The following is a 19329-nucleotide window of genomic DNA, read 5'->3' as shown; positions in this document are numbered from 1 at the left end:
ACATGATGAGTCATGGAAATTCCTTACAAATCAGAATATTACCAGTCACATGACATGCTTACAAACATATCTGAGTGGCTCACTGATGTAATCAAGTGGCTGAATAAACAAGAACAAATGATGGAAAGAGACAGAAACTAATGGAAACTACAAATATAACTAAATAAATAGAAACAAAGCTTACATAAGTAAGAAGCATATCCTTTGTACACTCCTCTACTTATCTCCTTTTATACTGCTATTTGTACATGTCATGGTATGAACTCCATACCATGCATGACAATGTGCTGAGACTAGTACTTCGTAAGGCTGTGTTAAAATTTCCAACCATAAACTCACCAAATTGTGAGCTAAGCCTGACAAGGAAAGGGTCACTGGCAACCCTTGCTCTGTGTTATGAAATATAAGCTGCCTGATTTAAATTGTGAGACCAAGTTTGCTCCAGCTCAAACTTAAATACTCACTCACCTCTATTCATAGTCTTCCTGCCAAGCACAGAAAGACAAGCGCACATTCATTTCATCTTTTTTCACTCCTTCAAGTTTACCTTCCCTTCAAATCAGACGCACAGAGTTCAATGGAGTCAAATTTGCGCCGTAAGTGTTTTCTCAAACAACAAGATCAAAAAACTTACTTGGTTCAAGCACAACGCAAAGCCAAGGATCAGGCGCTAGATAATCCAGGTAAGTATGAATCATATATTATACATTAATACTCACCACAACGATTTTGTTGCAGAGCTCAGTGTGGCAACCCCTCAAAGCCCGGAGCAAGCAGCCTCACAAGTGCCGTGAACCTTTGACTTCAGTAAATGTCGAGCCTGTCCCAAACCAGGTAAAGTCAGGCAAAAGTAAGTCATGACTCGGATTCTCAGCGATTACTTACTGTGACATGTCCAGATCACAGAACGAAGGCAATGGCACTACCTCCCAAACACTCCAAAAGTCGCAGTAAGTCTCAATGCTGACAAAAATGTTACAAACAGTACTCACAGATATATAAGAACAAGTGCTACCTCCGGCTTCAGATTCAGAGGAGGAAGTAATCAAACCTAGGCAATCCAAGAAATGTCAGCATCATGGGTTGTCACATGACACTCTGTACTGACTTGTTTGTAGTGCGCATGCCAGCTATCATCAAATCAGACACTGATAGTGATAAGCAAAACGACGCCATAGACAACTCAGACAAGTCGGAAAGCAAAGAATCTGAGATTGAGCCCACAGAGAGCATCCCCAAAAGTTTGTTTGGAGAAGTGAGTCTACCATGTATCAACCACTGGTATTAACTTAACATTTATAGGTTCCTACTACCTCCCATCAGAAGACACCTGACCAGAGACAACTGGCAACAGCATCACCCACTCCAAAGACCACGGGTTCATCACGGTTGTCGAAAACTCCACCTCAACCTATTTGGGGTTCCCAATTCAAGCCTTTAAGTGTGAGAGAGAGAAAGCACGCAGTGGAGGCAAGTTTTTTGCTACATACTCGAGTTGCAACTAATAGCAATATGTGCCAACTCTAGATCACCATGTGGGACTTGATAATGACGAGTTCATCATTCGGGTCCCAGGGTCTCACTGGCACTAGACATGTTGAAAAGACCAATAAGTCCTTCTCTGATGAGTCCACCCTAGTCGACGACGAGCCTGACAATCATAGTCCCACCCTCAATATCAAGCCTGAGCCTCACAGTGCCGACAAATCTGAGGCCGAGCCCCACTCTACTGAATCCTCACTTCAAGCAGACCCCATAGCACGTATTGTTTACTCGAAAACTGGGTCTGTCCGACTCACGGACCAGAACATTGAACTCCATAAGGTGATTCAACATGGCATTCTCGAGGTTAAGGCATACATTGCCTTCGAGCATGGTTACTCTGATCTCGTGTTGAAGAATGTCTATGCACAGGAAATACTGCTGAAGGCCGCACAGTACCACAGTGCAGTGCCAATCGAGAAACAGATGAGGATCGACAATGAGTATTTGTCGGCCCTCACAAATCTAGTCAGTGCTGTATCTTTGCTGCAGTTTGGTACTGACATTATCTGTAGATTGATGCTCATGCTAGTCTGTTTCGCAGTGATGTTAAGGACGTCGTGAGCAAGAGCATATCAGGTTACTTCCGTCTCGGCAGTTCAGACAGTGACACAATCCTTGATTGACTTCTCACCAATCATTCATATATTTTTCCACAAACATTTGATGTTCGTTCTTTTTTTTGCATGAAGTTGTTACCGCTGTGAAGAACACAACCTGACTAGGCACTTGTTAAGGTACTAAGCCAGTATATGTCTAAGCTCTGCCTATACTGCTATACTTGCAAACAATAAAGCAAGAATGTTCGACCTGAGGGAAAAGCTACTAAGGACAACTCAAGATCAAAAGACCCGAAAGAGCGCTAAAGCGCCAGAAAGCGTGTCGCAAGATAGAGCGCTAATGCGCAGGAAAGAGCGGAAGTCAAGAAAGCGGACACTGAGTCAAAGGAGGGTAATGGATAGCGAGTGAGATCAGAGGTATTGATTGCAAGAGTAAGGAAAGTCAAATAGGGGCCATAGAGCGCAACTAAAGGGGTGACTACTTCTAAGTAAAACTTAAGGGAGGGAAATACAGTCAAAGGGAAGTAATGTCGAAGTAGTCACCATAGGCATCTTATACTAGTAAACTATACCATCTCGGACTTGGAAGGGATAGGATATACATGTAATAAGACTGTAGCACTTTTTACAAACTCAAGGCAAGGCAAATTACATACCAATGAGGTAGGATGGACCATGGATGGATTCCGACATTTCGAGTGATTCCTAGAGCGCGAGAACAGCTGCGCTGGACTAGCGCTAGGCGCGGGAACAAGCGCTAGATAGAGCGGACATGCACTAATGCTCCTATAGACACATTGCTGGTAGTTCTGATAGCGCTATAAGCGCGGAAATAGCGTCGGATAAGTCGTGGGAACATGAATAGCGCTGCGGGAATGTGCGCAGATAGTGCAGGAAAGTGCGGAATAGTGTCGGACAAGGGTCATGGCTGAGACAAGTGAAGACTGCTGATAGGGGAGTAGTGAATGATATGAGGGATAACTTTGGTCCACCTATTGAAGGCTTATGCAGGTATACATGCCTAGCGCCAATATGATTGTCACACCGCGCTCACACATGACATCATTTAAGGCTGGGGGCCTCCCTTCACCGAACCGACAGAAGCCCAATCAAACACAGCCCATGTTCCTTGTGATGTACGAAGTATTCTTCAAACACTTGAAGTCTGTTGGTGTGCAGTTTGGACAGTGCTTCCATGACATTGCAAAGAATAAGGGTGGTCGCCCGGAGATTCCAATCCCCATGTTAGCCATAGTCTGCACTGCTGTGAGTCCTGCTGTCTTTGTACTCATTCACACGTCAATATTCCTCATTGTCAGATTCGCGCTATCCTACTTGCAAAGAAGAACGGGTCAAATGATGACTTCAAGTTCACTGGTAATCAGTTTTTAGATATTTATAACCACCATGTGTTGTTGTTTGGGAGCATCCAGAAAAAGGCACCTGTCAAGTATCACAAAATGATGTCTGATATATATGACGAAGTCTGGTAAGTCTGGGTCCGAGTTTCTGGCACATTGCTCACCTATCATCATTTACAGTCGCTTCCATCATAGCATTGCTGGAGCCTATGACCAGGATGATAGCCTCTCGTTCTTGGACTTGGACGGCATGGAAGATGAGTAGATTTTTCCGGCATAGTTCATTCCAATCACGGTGCAGAAAGCATCGGCTTGTCTCTAGTAATGCTGTTCTTGTAGATCTCATATCCACTCCACTCCCTCGTGCATTGTTTTTCTCATATGTTACCGCTGTTGATACCCACTTTTAATAATGATTAATTTGTTCCTGTACATTCAAGTGTGAAAAGCCTGTCTAATAATCTCTAGAGCATTCTAATGGTGTTGAAAAGGCTTCACCAGCTGCGTCTAAGCTTGCCTAAACTCGTCTAATTTTTTTGGCTTAGCAATAGGTTCTTGTTAACTTTCTCTAATCGGATTGAGGTAATGCAGTCCTGGCTAGCCTTCTAATCTATGCAGTTAGGACAATTTTGACAAAATATCTCTAATCAGCTCTAGCTTACAAGGGAGGGTTTTCCTGATGTACTGGGGAACTTTACATAACAGGATTGTCTACCTTTGGTGTTGTAGCCCCTACATCTTACGGGTCTTGCAGGTGATTGTGGAGAGAGGCTTGAGGACTTATTCCAGATCTGTCTAGTCCCTCGATGACAATGAATGCACCGCACTTAAGTTTGACAATCAGTTAGTATCACTGCAACTTCGGGTTAGACTAATTGCGCACACCGTGCACGCACTAAGTGGGCAACCCTAAAAAGGGAATTGCACCTGTGGGACAGTTGGGGTGAATTTGTTAGACGGGCTTTCTGCACCAATTCTGCACATATCATGGGTCGCTTACGGAGATCTCGTACACACCATGCACAACGCGACGTGCATGATCTCGTACAAGGGTATGCACTCGCTTTCTGGTCTCTGCTTCTTTATTGACTCCAAATAGGCTCGCACAAAAGATCTCGATCAAATTCAGCTCATTGATCTAGACCTGAAGGTACTAAAAATATCTTCAGTTCATGCGCTCCATCTACTACTAAACTCATACATAGAATCGCGCTGCTCTTGAAGCACAACACATTGATCTCAAGAAACCTGGTCTTGTCCAGCATTACCACGTTGAATATGCAAAGTAAGTCGATCTGTTACCATATCCTTTCCGTCAACTTGATTACGTCGTCAAAAAGATACTTTGAGATTGATATCGCGCTCCGGTCACATTGGAAGGGCAAAGTTCACAAACGACGGTGTAAAGGTTTGAAGGAACCTGCATATACGATAGAGGAAGCGGAAAGAGCTGCTGGACTTGGGCGGGAAGGGAAAAGAACACCGATTTCTGCTCAAGCTATGCCGACAGATACTTAGGTGCGACCATCATATCGATTTTTTTTCGATGCTCACTTATACCCTGCAGCAACCAACGACGTGACCTATGTCATCTAAGGATGGTCACCCGTCCTTATATCCCTGGTTGGGAACTCCTGGCCACACGTGACAGCTCCTCGGGCTGGATCGTCCCTGAGTCAGGCCTCAAGTCAGACATTGGTATTGCCATCCAATGCGTAGCGCCCTTATTATCACAATGCGAGGATGATCGACATCAAGTCAAATCGCTCTCTAGTTCTCGTTTGCTTTTCTATCACTCCCGGTCTTGCAGAATCACTCTTTCCCCCAATCTGAAAATGTCTGAACAGCCAAATAACTGGCTCAAAGATAAAGATTTTCAGAGACTGAAGTGAGAATGTCTCAGTGAACCGAAAGAGTCCCAAGCACTTCGCCTTCAAGTTGTTCGACCTAAACGACACGAGTCGGACGACCAATATTAAAATGTTTTATTTGCCAGCAACACTGCGAGAAGCTTTAACGTTCCTCATGGGCTGACATGGATAGATGGGAGTTTTGAAAGCAGACGCGAGCAAAGCCAGAAAACTTATAGGTATTGCCACTTGCTTGCCTTTCGTCTATATTTGCTGAAAACCGTATCGACACGGAAGCATTAATGCTTGATGCTGCTTCAGCTTCAGAAACTTGCAAGTGGAAAATCTACAGAAGATCGTGTAAATATATATTTAGAATCGTGAAAAACTGACTAGGATCGATGTAAGATGAAGACGCTTTAAGAAGAAGCTCGGTTGAAGCACACAACAAAAAGTTACCCATGCGAAACGCCAGCTGGCTGGTCACTCACTGGGTCCTTACGTAACTTGTGTTGTAGATTATCGTGGCTGTGCCAAAGTTCGGTCCGACGTTCGCTGTGCGCACTGCGCATAGCTATACCGTGACTTAGGATGAAGGTCGAGTTCTCCGTCAAAAGCGTCAAGCATCAACGCAAGGCCCAAAAGTCCCACAGCGGACAGAGAGGCTATGACGTTTCTACTTCGTTCAAGTTACCAGCGTTTACTCGCTGTATCTCAGGCTTACCTGAACTTCGATGCACAATTTTCCAGCTGGTTCATGATGCTCAGAGTGACAACTATAAAGCGAGGCGCATTGGAAATAAGACCCTCGTGGCGCTTGCCTTGACATGCAAGTCATTCACGGAACCTGCACTGAAGCTTTTGTGGCAAGACCTGCCTGGGCTTGCACCACTTATCAAATGTCTCCCGCGAAGTCTATGGAAACAGGTGGAACAAAAATTGGTTGGTCAAGCTCGGGCTGACACTCGAGACGCACATGAATTCACACATTTGCCAGGAATTTCAAAGACTCATGACCTTACATGACTGGTCTATTTTTTGCAAATACCACCATTACTGTCCGTTCATTGAGAACAGATGTCTATCCAATACAAGTTGGTGCCAAGATTTGGTGTGCTTTCGGATGCCCTCCCTTCCCCCTTCCCTTGCTCCCCAACCTGACGTCTCTTACCTGGAGCTCCGATAGCAGCGAGACGTTCCTACGGATGCGGTTGTTTGTAAGCCCCAAAATAACGACACTGGATCTCATTCCCGACACCTTTGGTCCATCCGAACACTCAGTCTTGTCATGTATTGCAAGGCTGTGTCCTTCTGTTTCGCATTTTTGTTGCCAGCGTATTCCATCCCCAAAATCAGAAGGCTCCTCCACTGCACTACAATGCTGGCCTCATCTAACATCAGTGATCGCTTCAGTACTTTCGGAAGCCGCCATACTACACCTATCCAAGCTGCCTTCGCTCCAGATTCTACAGTTCAAATTACCGCCAACACCTATGTCTGTGGATACACAAAAGCTGCAGCAGCCTGTGTTCTGCGCATTGCAAGAACTGGACATAGAATGCAGCAGTATGGCGCTCTTAGATGCTTTTTTCAAGAGGTTCTTCGTTGCTCCAAAATTATTACCTCTTGAAATCTCTGCTGGTGCAGATACCGCACGGGCCCTGCCGGCCTCGATCTCCCGCCTGTCTAATGGATGTGTGCAGGGCTCACTGGAACATATGGGGCTTATCATCATCGATCAGCCTGAAGGTTGCACTACTCCAATCAGAACCGCAGATCGCATCACTTCAATCAGAATTGCAGCTTTTTGACCACTCTTTGCCTTCCGCAATCTTCGCAGGCTTGACTTCAGCACCTGCGACAACTATGTCTTGCGATGGGATGACGCTGTCCTATTGCAGATGGCTAAGGCCTGGCCCCTCCTTGAAGTGTTACATCTCAACCAATATGACCATTCGAGTCGTGGAGTCACTCCAAGTGCCTTCATCTTTCTGTTGCAGCATTGCCCCGGTCTAGTCTCGGTGTCCGTTATTGTGAACTGGTCTACTATTGACAGGTGTGCAGTGTCACTGGATGCTCCCTACCGAGGATTTGCACACAAGACAATATCTGAGGTATTCTTTGGTAGTCCAAGGATTCGCCATCCGAGAAGGATTGCCGCTTTCATCTCAGCCATCATGCCCAGTTTGGAATCAATCGTTACATGGCACCCGAAATTTGGTAGTAGGAAACACCCAGACTCCGAAAAATACTCCACTAGGTGGAAATGCGTCCAGGACTTGATTAAGATTTTCTCCGCGGTGCGCGAGCAGGGGAGGAGGATGGCGCTGAATGCAGGTGAAGGAGCTGATGGAAACGAAGCCCCATACAATCACTACGGAATCGCACAGTTCGCACATGAGCCCGAAAATGGAGATGCGGCGATTGATGGTGACAATGGGGAAGACAGAGAGGTTGCTGAAGAGGATGGCGGAAGCGAGGGTGAGTCAGAATATATGTCTGACGAATCCTCAGAGGAGGAATAATGAATTGAGACATGAACGATAACGTACTGAATTTCTCGGGCGATTTTTTTTCTATACTCACTTGTACTCCGCAGCGAACAACGTTGTGACCTAAGGATGGTTGCCTGTCCTCGTCTCCCTGGGTGGGAACTCCTTGCCACATATCACAGCTCTTTGGACTATCATGCCTCGAGTCAGACATCGGTGTTGTTATCCAGTGTGTTCGAGTCAAGAATATATGCATCGCTCTCCAGTTCTTGTTTGCTTTTCCGTCACGCCCAATCATACTCAATCGAGATTTGCTCTTTCCCCCAGTCCGAAAAATGACTTGCTTGACTGAAGATAAAGATTTCCAGGGACCGGTGTAAGGATGTCGCAGTGGACCGAAAGAGTCCCAAGCGCTTCTCGTTGTTCAACCCTAAATGACACAAGTCCGAGTCAGACGACCTATGTTGAACAAGTTTATTTGACAGCAAGACTGCATGAAGCTTTAATATTCCTCATGAGCTCACAGATGGAGTCTTGGAAATAGACGCGAGCGAAGCCAGGTAACATTGAGTCGCTGCTGCCTGCTTGCCTTGTGTCTATTTCCTTGTAACGTTGACGCAATAGTCATGACTGATGGTTTCTTCAGGTTCCACGAACGGGTCTGTCCAGTCTGTCAAGCTGGTCCTTCTCGGTAAGCTTTCCTAGCCATCACTAACAAAGCTATGGACTGTCGGATTACAATGCACTTGCCATCAAACTGGCTGCTTCTTATAACACCTGCCTTCGCTCTTCTGTGTCAACAAATGAGAACTGATACCAATCTACAGTGAGGTTGCAGTGGGCAAGTCGTCTGTAGTCCTCCATCTTGTTGGCGTATCTTTCATGCGTTTGCCACCACTGAACCGTTTTTCAGGTCTTGGACGAATTCTCAGCGAACAACTAGAAGAATCGCACCATCGGTGTAGCATTCTCGACTCATGGATGCTGCCTCGAAGACCGTGTCCTGCGTTACAAGTTTTGGACTTTTGCTGACTAGGATCGTTTCAGCTCTCGCTGTAGATTTCGAGCGCTGCTTTGCTCGCCACCTACTCTGACTCGTGCAGTATGTAACCCATGTACTATCGCCATGCAGCCGATCGTTTACGACGACTATAGCAGCGAGTTCAGACAGGCTTAGAGAAGGTGAAGCATTGGTGAAGGAACTTGGTTTGCAACACAGTTAACGCTCTGAGTTGCACACTGTTATCAGATGATCTCGCCTCGTGAATTTCACCAAAACTACTGTCCACAGTGCTGTACTACGTATGACTCTCGATATAAAAAAATAACAGACAGTGTCTCTGAAGCAAAGGAAACGATACACAAAAGGAAAAACAGAAGTCCTTCACGCATGCAAGCAAGAATCAATAGTCCTTTCATGGATCTTCAGCCATCGCTTGCGCGCCCTGCGTCAGGATTTGTATAATGGCTGTGTTATTAGCACTATAAGGTTCAGTGAGCTAGGGTATTTATTGATGACATATTGGAGTGCGTACATGGAGTAACCATCATTAGGCGAATTTCCCGTTGCTGGTGTTGAGGAGTTGGTTTTGTCTAACTCAGTGGCAGTGCCTGACGAGGTAATGCCCGTCGAGCCATACTACAACGAGCGTCAATCAAATACATCACAAGGAAGGGAAGTATTGACCTAGTATTGCATGACGCCTGCTAGTCCAGCGCTGTTGCCCACTGCAATAGAGTTTAACACAATTGAACATTGTCATTTCTGCATTTACGCACTCTGCATAAACGAGCTGTAACCCTGTTGTTGTTGCGTGTCACTGGCAAAATCTGTCGCCGTGGTGGCGTCCATGATCGCTGTGGTGACATTCATGACAGCTACGGGGATAAAAACATGAGTACATAGTCGTCGGGCGTTGGATTACGACAATATTACCTTTACTAGATGCGTAAGGAGCACAAGTCATGTTGAACGGGACGTAGTCGTTCAAATTGGATTGGCTGACTAGACCGAATCCGTTGAGGACAAGAGGCTTCCCAACGCTGAAAGGAATGTAAGTTAGTCATCGGCTGAGCCAGACTTCAACTCACACGGCAGCAGACTGAGCCGATTGCTGGATCCACACAAGACTCGAGTTGATCTTGTTTTGGACGGGGTCAAGGTTTGGTCATTGGGAGCGTACGAGTTCTGGTCGGGAAATACTTGGAAAGAACCGAAGCCAATGTTGGGGATGTTAAGGATGTCCTGGCTGTCGACACCATATGAACCATCCGTTGTAGGGCCGATCGAGTTGGAGACATCTCGCGTTCTAAAAATGATAAGAAACATCGCAATTCGATGACATAGACCAAAGTACCTGTAGATACCCAGCGACCCCTTATCATTGACCCGTCTTCTTTTAAGGTTCCTGCACGCTTAGCGGCTGCCCTGTTTTGGCGTCTCGACTCAGCACGCTGCCTTATGATCTGCTCTTTGTCAAAGGGGTGACTCTGCTGCGCTTCTTGCCAGGTGCAGGGAGAGGGTGTAAGTGTAGGCGAAGCTGTTGGTGCAATGGGGTACAACTTCGGACAATCTGTGCATTGGAATCCAGATGTTCTGCGGAAAATTGAGAACCACAACCCTGAAGCGACACCGCGTGACACTTACCCAACAGAGACGATGTGGTTGGCATCAATGGACGCGATGAATTCAGCCATCAGAGCGTGCCACTTTGTGACGGTTTGTGTGGTACACGTTGGACTAGTGGTCAGGGTCGAGTTGCATCTGACACATGATAAGGGACATGTTACAAAGCAATATATACACAGGGCGAATTACATAGCGTCATTTGCAAGCTCCCAACTGAACACGGCAGGGCTGTTGAGATAGCGTAATACGATCTGCTTGGTGTAATTCTGGAAGGCGGTCAAGATATTGCCGTCCGTGTAGAAATCGTCGTGGTCCTGAAGTCCGAACTGGCAAACATATAGATCCATACCACCTGTAAAAACATTGATTTGCTCAAGGTCTGACTAAACGCCAAGAACAATGTTGGCTTACCATAGTCGTTTGAAAGAGTGTTACAGCGGCAAAGTGACAGTCGTGCTTGCGTCAGGTACTGGATTCCAGTTATTCGTCAGTGACATAATAACCTATAGTCCTTGTTGTTCTGCCATTTGAACCACTGTATCAAGTTTCTGCAGTCCAGTTGGCCCGTCGTTGATTGTAGTAGTGCCGTTCTGTACCAACTGAAACCACGTTCCACTCTCTGGCATGGTTTCCACGTCTGTCAATCAAGACGTTAAAATCATGAACCTCGGCAGATAGGCGATGAACGAACCGTTAAATGCCCAAATCCTGATGACCTTGATACCGGTATCAGAAACGTTCTGCAGTACATTCCAGATGTCATCGTTCGATTCCAATGTCGGCAACCAGTACAAGTTGGTCCCAACGAATCTAAGTGAGCTATGGTGCAATGTGTTTGCACACCATATGCTGATAAAAGAAATCACCCTTACCTTCCGTTGACAGAAAATCCATCTTTACTAGAGCTCACGAATGAGCTGTTACTACTACCTCTCTTGGAGATCGTCCTTGAGGGAGCTGCAGCCAAACATGACCAAATAGAAGTCAAAACCCAAAAGTATGAAAAGAGGTGCATGGCAACCGCTACTCAGGAGAACGGAGGTAGCAGCAAGCTAGTACTCACCCAGGCATCCGTTCAAGTTTATAACACTATTTACCAGGTGGGTTGCGCATAAGGGCATGACACGGCATGCGTGTTATAAGCGCACAAATGAATAGTCTGTTCATTTCCGCTCAGGCGATTCTTTCAGCACGGTACACGCATGAACAAACCCTGAAAGGCTGTGTCGAACATTCTACCGCGGTGAACGACGGATGCGTATAATACAGGTTCATGTGCTATGGGAAATAGTGAGCGCAAAGACGCGACATGATATTGCGACCAACTAGCGGGCGTCTTCCAGGTGGATGGTGCTCCGCATGTAAAACTTAGCGTCACAATTGACCAATGTGCCATCGACCGGTGTACAACATTGATTTCATTGTCCGACAGTACCGCCCCCCCTGGAAATCACATGATTTAATAAACGTACATGTACTTGGTATGCGTTAGGAGGGAGTCGACTGTAGTTGGTTGATTCCATATTCAGTTTAGACATTTATGAATGTAGTTCATTTCCGACAACAAGAGTAGAGTGTATCGAGACAGCACGTCTCGACTCGTTTTAAATGGAAGCTTTCGGGAAGGAGTGAGTTCGTCTGTGACGCATGTGCATGTGAAGGCCAAATGAATAGCAGGGATAGGCTCGCCTAGCCGAGCTCGCTAGCATGTGTCTGAGTAGTTAACTTATGCAGAGCCATGGTCAACCTGCTCTATGATAGTAAATATAACCAGTTCCTTTTAACGGTGGCCTGTACAGGCTGTACGACGGATGATAGGTGACTGAGATTTGAAGATTCGGTCACTGGGAGCGCTCTTGCGCAGTTGGGCCTCCAAGTACAGTAGTCGAGACCTGTTGATTCGTGCTACAAGTACTGAAGTAGTATGTACTTTGGTCCCATCTTGAAGTTTACGTATTTAATGGACTTCGTTTCCTCTTTCCTTTTCAGCATGTGTGCGCCAATCAGCTCGATGTGTTGCCAATTCAAACAGTAACAAATACGGGGCGGTAGGTTCGTTGTATCTCATCACCGTGACGTTTCTGATGAATTGCGAAGGCAGCACCCCAGCACACCCGCGGGGCGTGTACTAGCACGCCAATCGGGTGGTAAGCAGCCTCTTCGTTCCTCCAGGAAGGTCTGATAGTTCATTGTTTCTTACTAGCGCACACAGGTGACAGCAGGGTACCTAGACCTAGCCCAATTCGAGGCTCGCTTGCTTCTCGCCTTCCGTGGCACACATGCACCGAGTTCATAACGCCCTGCAGCAATACTTAAGATGTCGGACAGACGTCCTCACCACCATTCCACGTTTCTACCTTCGAAATGCACTTAGCAAACTTTGTCAAAATCGTGAGCCATCCTCCATTGTTCTGCGGGGTCTCGTCGATCACGCTTTCTCTCATAGTGCTTGAGTCCCACTAATCTGCTCCTCGTGACCATCTTCGGCCAGACTGTCATCATGGGTTTTGCATGGGGCTTCGCTGGAGAAATATTGTTCACAGGGATTCTCGCACTACCTGATCATATCGTTCAGCTGATCTTGGAGTACCCGACCGTGCTGACCTTGATAGTTATGCTGATCTCAACTACCTTGTCCATCATTACTTCGATGTGCGTCTTCCTCTACATATCCGGTCCGAAATCTTACCCGTCTGTTATTGCACAGGTTCTTGACATTTGCCATCAAAGAAGCGTTTCGGCACCACCTCTCGGGGCCGATGACACTCCTCAAGCTTCGCATTGCAATAGCGTTGAGCAAGTCGACCTGGGTACTCAAATCGCGATGGAGATTTCTCAAGCTGTCGGCCCTCACGTTGGTGGTTTATGCGATGGTTACATTTCTGAACACGAGGTATGCACTATTCTCACTGAACCTAGCGGAGATATATTTGACGCTGGTTTACAGTTGGGACACTTTACTCCTCCCCACCCTTGTCCAATGGCCTGTGGCAATATTCGGAATGGAGCTAGATCTAGGATCTGCTGCATTTGTAAACCAGTTGGGTACGGACCTCAATGCCCAGGAAGCGAACACTGGTATGTCACTGTTTCAATTTCAATGGTCAACAATAGTTGGGGTCCTCAAGAGGAACCGTTCCAGTACAAGCACCTGGGTTTCAAACCATCAACGTCTTGACTCTCCTCAGTGGTATTGCTGCGGTTGAAGATCAAGGTGGTGTGCAAACGAGTAGTATATTCAGCTTCAATGGAGTTTCATACAATCAGTCGACTGGTGAGTACCTCGGCACTCAAAGATGATGGGCTCACTTCAAACTTGAAAGGTGGAGTTCTTCCTGCGATAGAGGAGTACTCTGGATCATCAAACCCATCGGGTTCTGACGTTGACCTGGCGTTCTCTGGGGGACAAGTACCGGTTAATACCACTTTTGACTGGGGGCACGCACGCGATGTAGGCACTCAAGGCATTGCGAAAAACTACACTGTTACACAGCAGGGTGTCACAGCAAATGTTACATGCCAGCCGATCGACCGCAGTCAAAATACATTTATTGTCCAACCGAATGTGACACAAGGACCACTGAACTTGACGTTTTTCACGTGGGAAGCCGTTGTGAATTGTTCCGGAAGTACGTTCGTCTCTGCCATGAAGTCGTCCATGGCTAATCAGCCCCAGGTTTAAATACACAGCTCTACTTCACCGCTGGCAACGCGAGCGGTCAGATGGACAATGCAACCCAGGGATTTCTCCCCGTTGTTGTATGTCCCTACCCAAACTCCCCGACATTTAATCCATATAAGTTTGGTATGTCTTTTGTCATATTCGTTCGGTATCTTGTGAGTAAACTGTTTACAGATGTTTTTATGTCTGGCTTGTACAAGTACAGCTTTCTGCCCACGATCGTTTGCGAGGTTGTTCCCTACCTGACCACAGTCAACGTCACCTATAATAGAGGCATCGTATCCGTCGATCGGATTGGTACATCTTCTGGTTTAACAAGCAGTCCAAATCTTCCTCTCTCTCAGTACATCGCAACTGTGATTGCTTATCAATCGGGGACAAACCAAGGCATGACTTCGAATACAATTGGTGACTTTTTGACCTCGTACGGTACCAGCAATGTATCAGTTGTGTACAGCGAACTGGTGACTGCTTCCGCTTCCTCTAATATTAATATGACTGATTTCTTTGCAGGAAGATTACTGGCGCGGTATTACAGAGTTCGCCTCCACTGTAAGTGACCTTCATGCATTCCGTGGATATTATTGAGCATTGCATCTAGCAACTTCGATCCGGATACTCTGCTTCGGGAGTTCCATCGAATATGGCAAGGTCGACGAACGGCACGATGTATATCACAACGTACGGCTGGCGAAGCCAATCCTACACGTATATCCTTCTGCTTGTGGTGATCACCGTGATCTGGGGCAGCTACCATATTAACCGCTGGGTACAGCCTCATCCGAGAAACAATCCATCCCTGCGATCCATCTTTCGACTTTTCTGATCCCATTCATCTTATCATCGCGGCATCTGGCGGAAGACTTGAATCACAGCTTCACGACGCTGATGGAAATGAAGTAGACAATAGCGAGGACATTACCGTTCGCTTTGAAGATGTACCGGATAAAGTGGGAAGGAGAATGAGCAAGAGAATGGTCCCTGTGGTTTAGAAACCCCTGCCAAAGACTGGGGTTCCATTGTTTGTACTAGTGAATTCACATTAGATAAAGGCCGAGCTTCGCCGGCAGCAACCTCGTACCACTAGAATGGGACTGAACTTCATCGGGGAGTCGGGGACCTTGTTTAGTACTATCCCTTCCGCTGCAATCGGCACCCCACAGAAGTCGGCACTTTCACAAAACTCGCATTTCTGGCTACTTAAACACAAAATTCTCAACATAGGTATCATTCTCTGTCTAATACAACTCATTACGAGGTTGAACGATGCAGCGCTGCTGGCTATGGGGCTGGTCCGCATTTGCAAGTCTAGCAGCGGCAGATGAGGAACGCTGCGAGCTTCGTCAGACCTGACTTATGAGTCGCGTATTCAGGCTGCAATTCAGGGAATTGCAAATGGGTTATACAAATCCATTGCAGCTGCAGCAAAGGAACAGAATGTGAGTTGTATTTCATCATGTGATTGTTCACTCAACTGGTCTAGGTATCATGTCAGACACTGAGTGATCGACGCTTGGGAGTGCATAAGTCTTGTCAGCATGCCCATGAGAGCCAGCAATTATTATCTGCTGCACAGGAGGAAACTGTTGCTGACTGGTGCAACCTGGCATCCACATCTGTGACTCCTATTCACCCTGTGAAGTTGTGTGCATCTGTTAAGGAAATAACTGGCTGACTCCTGTCATGAAAGTGGCATTATGGCTTCATTTGTTGTCATCCATCCCTTTGTATATCTCAAGCCACTGGACTGGATCCAAAACATGCTCGAAATTTTAACAAGAATACCATTGGGGAGTTTTTTGAGATGTGAAAGAAGCTTGATGATAACCATAATAAAATTCCGCCAGAGCATCATTGGAATATGGATGAGAAAGGCAATCAAATGGGTGGGGGAAGGAAAAATCCTGGCACAAAATTCATTTTCTCTGCAGAAGATTCAGATCGTTATTGGGTCCATAGCAATAATCTAGAGCTCATAACCATTATTGAGTGTGTGTGCTAAGATGCCATCATGGTTTGTCCTTTCAGAGGGACCAGCCCCAGATATTTGAGATCTAAAAGATAAAGTAGGCAGGTAAGTAAGCTACATAAGCATATAATTGTGCTCTACTAACACTGATATCCTTGGACAGTGTTTCTTTCTCTCCGACAGGATGGACAGATCATGAGATTGTGGATTATTGGTCCAGGAACCACTTTGTTCCTACAGTGGAGAAATACTGTTGTGAAAGAGAAATAGTGACTAGGCTGGTTAGAAACTAGCGCTACTTATCCAAATAGGCGCGAGTGTAGTATTTGACCCAAGAGGACTGCTATTGAAGCAACTCCCTACTAATATGCAAGGGGAGTGATAGCGCGAAGGACTAATAACCTATAGTGACCTAAGACCAAAAACCGATGAGTAGCGCTATAGCGATCAGCGACAAGTGACAAGTGAGTTCTGACAGAGAACGCGCTTATAAGTGAGAAGCACTATGCAAGTTGTTTTATGTGATAGCGCTATGCGATGTCCGACTAGTGACAGCGAGAAGAAATCAAAGGGAGCGAAAGCGAGGAGTAAGGTAAGACAGTGCAAGTGAAATGCCCGATAGCGACTAGATTATAGCTCGACTACCGACAGCGATCTGACATTGCGAAAGTCAAACTTAAGGGGGAACTATAGCGACGCACACTTAAAGCAAGTCAAGCGACATGCAATCAAAGAGATTGGCAAGAGCGGAATCAATTGCACCAAGACTAGGATATAGCGACTAAAGTGACTCTGACACCAGCAAAGGTCCGGGGAAGGGAAGTACTGTACTGTATGTGTGATGGGACATTTTATCATACTGCGTAAAGGTTCAGGAATGCATAGGCAAGAATAGTAGCGACACTGGTGAGGGCACGATGTAGCAATAGGTAATAAAACATGCTGCGCTGCAGAACACGAGGACACATGTAATAAGACCTGCGACTGATGAGTAGCGACATTTAAGGAAAAATAATGCACCAGCGGAGGTAGGTGGACATATGCAGGACATGGGAGGACGGAATACCTAGGCATCGGACCGGGTAGCGCACTATGGGAGAAAAGTGGTACCAAAGCGGATAGCCAATCACTTCTTGGACCGCAACCAAGTGGCACCCCAACTAGGACCCCGAAACACAACAACTTCAACATCGCTGTCTTAATAACCGAGGGTCTTATATGAAAACGTGTAAGAATGTAATGACACCACAATTACACTGGATAAGACTTCTTGCCAGTCCTCGATTAACACGGTCTACGACTTTTCTTCTTTCGTGGTAGATAACGTGTGAGTTCTTGGGAGGCTCGCTAAACCAATCAGTTATGTTGGAAATACATATTTTGGGTTGCCATTCCTTAAAATAGATTGAAAGGCTTCAATTTGCCGGCAGCATTACGATTGACTTGCAAGAACACCCGAAATTGCCATAAGCCGGTTGGCAGTGACCCATTTGGTCTTGTGTCTGCCTTCCAAGGCAGTGCTAAAATTCCAAGTGACATGCCTTGCAAGGCATCGAAAGACAGTTTCAAGCGCTAAGGTGCCTTCCAATAATTTATTTTTATTTCAAGAGAATTTCAACATGCAGCGCTAGTTTCAATTCGACCGGTAAAATTCAAACTATAGAAATCACATTGAAACTCTCAGAATTGAATTGCGGGTGGTTCAACTAACAAAATACAAAATGGTTTTTACTAATAGACTAGTTGCTTATGGTATGGTAGACATAGCAGGAGAGCGGATAGGAAGATATAATGATGATGGAGTGCGCCAGTGCCAGAAATGATCGAGGGCAGCTGGGAGTAACGGCGACGGCAATGAGAGGGTGTAGATCTGAATTGGGAGTGTCAGAGGCAGAATATTAATTCAAATGAAAAAAATACCTGTTTTGTTATTGCTGTTGTTGCTGGAGCTGTTGCTGAATCAGATTCCTAATACTGCTCACAGACTGGTGGTGATGGCAATGAGAGCGGGTGGACAATGGTGAGGTCAGAGGCAGGGATAAATTTTTAAAACAAATAACAGTACCTTTAAGACAGTAGACTGCGCTGCTGCTTAGACTGTTGTTTGTTGGTGGATGGTCCAGTCTAGAGGCACATTGATGATTCAGAGCTGCAGTGACGTCAACGTCGAGCAAAATCATAGTGATTAATATAATGATTGTCAATGGACTTAGAGAAATTGTGGTAGTTGGATTTCAAGAGACGAGGTAAACTTGGCATGACTGGAAATGTAGCTGCTTATTCAGCTGTTTGGTTGTATGTACTTCTAACCTAATTTAGTAGTGATTCTGACTAAACGTCGTATCATAGTAAAGAAGATATTTGAGCGTGCAGAAAAAAGATTGAGACAAACAGCATGTGATCAGAAAGAATTCATTTCTTGCGGCCAGAACTGCGGACCTCAGCAACCTTCGTCCTGGACCGCCTTGGCTTGGTTTGGGGCTTGGAGGGATAGCACCAACCACAATAGCCTCGCCTGCCAATGCAAGATCTTGCATTGCCGAGAAAGGAGTGAGTTTGTGCCCCCAATGATAGGAGCCAGGCGAGTGCAAGACGACAGGAGCTGTCGCAGAGACAGGTGGCAGTGTTTCAGGGGTGGTGGACAGGAGTAGAGTAGGCTGGTAAGTGCGACCGAGCAGATGGGGGTGCGCCAGCAGAGGCAGATGGCGGGTGCGCAGCAGAGGCAGATGGCGGTGCGCAGCAGCGGCGGGTGCGCAGCAGAGGCAGATGGCGGGTGCGCAGCAGAGGAAGATTGCGCAATAGCCTGAGGTGCAATGATGACGTATCAAATGGAAAAGCAGGCCCTTCACCTCCCTCTTCCATAGCACGCTCGAGTTCCTCTTCCCAGCTGTTGTAGGAGGTGCCGGTATCTGCCACATCCAGAGTGGCGTGTGAGGATGAGGTTTCGGGAAAGAGGGCGTTGTTGAAAAAGTTTGTGATGTCTCGCGCCCAGGCACCTCCAGTCATTAGACGTTGGCGATAATAGTTGTGATATTGTTGGTACAGTATGTTGCTTTTTTCGCCTTTCGCGTACAGATCCTTGTCGCCTGAAAGAACAAATATTGCCTATCAGTGGAATATTAATCAGCGCACACTCAGAGATACAACATTAAATGAATACTTACAACAACAGCAGCAGCAGCAATCATACCTGGAGTCGTATTCTGTAATTGCCAAAGTTTGCCCTTGGTCTTCGGGGCTGGAG

General features: G+C 46.3%; 9 protein-coding genes across 9 annotated transcripts; 7 read left to right on the top strand and 2 right to left on the bottom strand.

Annotated features, from left to right (window-relative positions):
- Positions 1-577: 577 nt before the first annotated feature.
- DFJ58DRAFT_734230 (uncharacterized protein) lies at positions 578-2168 on the top strand (the record flags this gene model as incomplete). The annotated part of the gene is made up of 9 exons (XM_041386453.1): positions 578-596; positions 645-683; positions 746-850; positions 900-950; positions 1004-1069; positions 1119-1255; positions 1303-1464; positions 1528-2010; positions 2058-2168. 9 exons carry the CDS (start codon positions 578-580, stop codon positions 2166-2168), a joined length of 1173 nt encoding a protein of 390 aa, XP_041237713.1.
- A 990-nt stretch (positions 2169-3158) lies between these two features.
- DFJ58DRAFT_734229 (uncharacterized protein) lies at positions 3159-3728 on the top strand (the record flags this gene model as incomplete). Its single annotated transcript, XM_041386452.1, has 3 exons — positions 3159-3368; positions 3422-3591; positions 3644-3728. The coding sequence occupies 3 exons, from the start codon at positions 3159-3161 to the stop codon at positions 3726-3728; spliced, it is 465 nt and encodes a 154-aa protein (XP_041237712.1).
- A 722-nt stretch (positions 3729-4450) lies between these two features.
- DFJ58DRAFT_862799 (uncharacterized protein) lies at positions 4451-4981 on the top strand (the record flags this gene model as incomplete). Its single annotated transcript, XM_041394079.1, has 4 exons — positions 4451-4507; positions 4563-4613; positions 4669-4748; positions 4804-4981. The coding sequence occupies 4 exons, from the start codon at positions 4451-4453 to the stop codon at positions 4979-4981; spliced, it is 366 nt and encodes a 121-aa protein (XP_041237711.1).
- Positions 4982-6018: 1037 nt separating this feature from the next.
- Positions 6019-6246, top strand: DFJ58DRAFT_620385 (uncharacterized protein; the record flags this gene model as incomplete). Its single annotated transcript, XM_041381028.1, has 1 exon — positions 6019-6246. A coding segment is annotated over one exon (228 nt), but the record flags the coding sequence as incomplete, so codon positions are not given.
- Positions 6247-6426: 180 nt separating this feature from the next.
- Positions 6427-6955, top strand: DFJ58DRAFT_815356 (uncharacterized protein). The gene has a single exon (XM_041391700.1). The coding sequence runs from the start codon at positions 6602-6604 to the stop codon at positions 6941-6943; it is 342 nt and encodes a 113-aa protein (XP_041237709.1). The 5' UTR covers positions 6427-6601; the 3' UTR covers positions 6944-6955.
- Positions 6956-7223: 268 nt separating this feature from the next.
- Positions 7224-7577, top strand: DFJ58DRAFT_621907 (uncharacterized protein; the record flags this gene model as incomplete). The annotated part of the gene is made up of 1 exon (XM_041381047.1): positions 7224-7577. A coding segment is annotated over one exon (354 nt), but the record flags the coding sequence as incomplete, so codon positions are not given.
- Positions 7578-9060: 1483 nt separating this feature from the next.
- Positions 9061-11384, bottom strand: DFJ58DRAFT_815353 (glycoside hydrolase family 5 protein). The gene is made up of 14 exons (XM_041391699.1): positions 11307-11384; positions 11126-11253; positions 10968-11071; positions 10884-10937; positions 10624-10817; positions 10453-10569; positions 10163-10401; positions 9989-10106; positions 9897-9935; positions 9742-9848; positions 9585-9683; positions 9508-9533; positions 9341-9444; positions 9061-9287 (listed from the first exon to the last, which is right to left on the bottom strand). Exons 3-14 carry the CDS (start codon positions 11058-11060, stop codon positions 9221-9223), a joined length of 1257 nt encoding a protein of 418 aa, XP_041237707.1. The 5' UTR covers positions 11061-11071; positions 11126-11253; positions 11307-11384; the 3' UTR covers positions 9061-9220.
- A 1414-nt stretch (positions 11385-12798) lies between these two features.
- On the top strand, positions 12799-15108 carry DFJ58DRAFT_862786 (uncharacterized protein; the record flags this gene model as incomplete). The annotated part of the gene is made up of 11 exons (XM_041394078.1): positions 12799-12825; positions 12881-13086; positions 13142-13327; positions 13382-13512; positions 13577-13708; positions 13758-14063; positions 14111-14239; positions 14291-14580; positions 14630-14668; positions 14718-14824; positions 14892-15108. 11 exons carry the CDS (start codon positions 12799-12801, stop codon positions 15106-15108), a joined length of 1770 nt encoding a protein of 589 aa, XP_041237706.1.
- A 2716-nt stretch (positions 15109-17824) lies between these two features.
- Positions 17825-19275, bottom strand: DFJ58DRAFT_846370 (uncharacterized protein; the record flags this gene model as incomplete). The annotated part of the gene is made up of 5 exons (XM_041393296.1): positions 17825-17955; positions 18151-18209; positions 18525-18888; positions 18935-19190; positions 19250-19275. Coding segments are annotated over 5 exons (836 nt in total), but the record flags the coding sequence as incomplete, so codon positions are not given.
- Positions 19276-19329: the final 54 nt, after the last annotated feature.

The sequence above is a fragment of the Suillus subalutaceus genome (assembly GCF_016647625.1).
Source record: "Suillus subalutaceus strain FC151 chromosome Unknown DFJ58scaffold_170, whole genome shotgun sequence".
Lineage (NCBI taxonomy): Eukaryota > Fungi > Basidiomycota > Agaricomycetes > Boletales > Suillaceae > Suillus > Suillus subalutaceus.
Note: the sequence above shows the minus strand (reverse complement) of the source record. Positions and strands in the feature narration are given on the sequence as shown.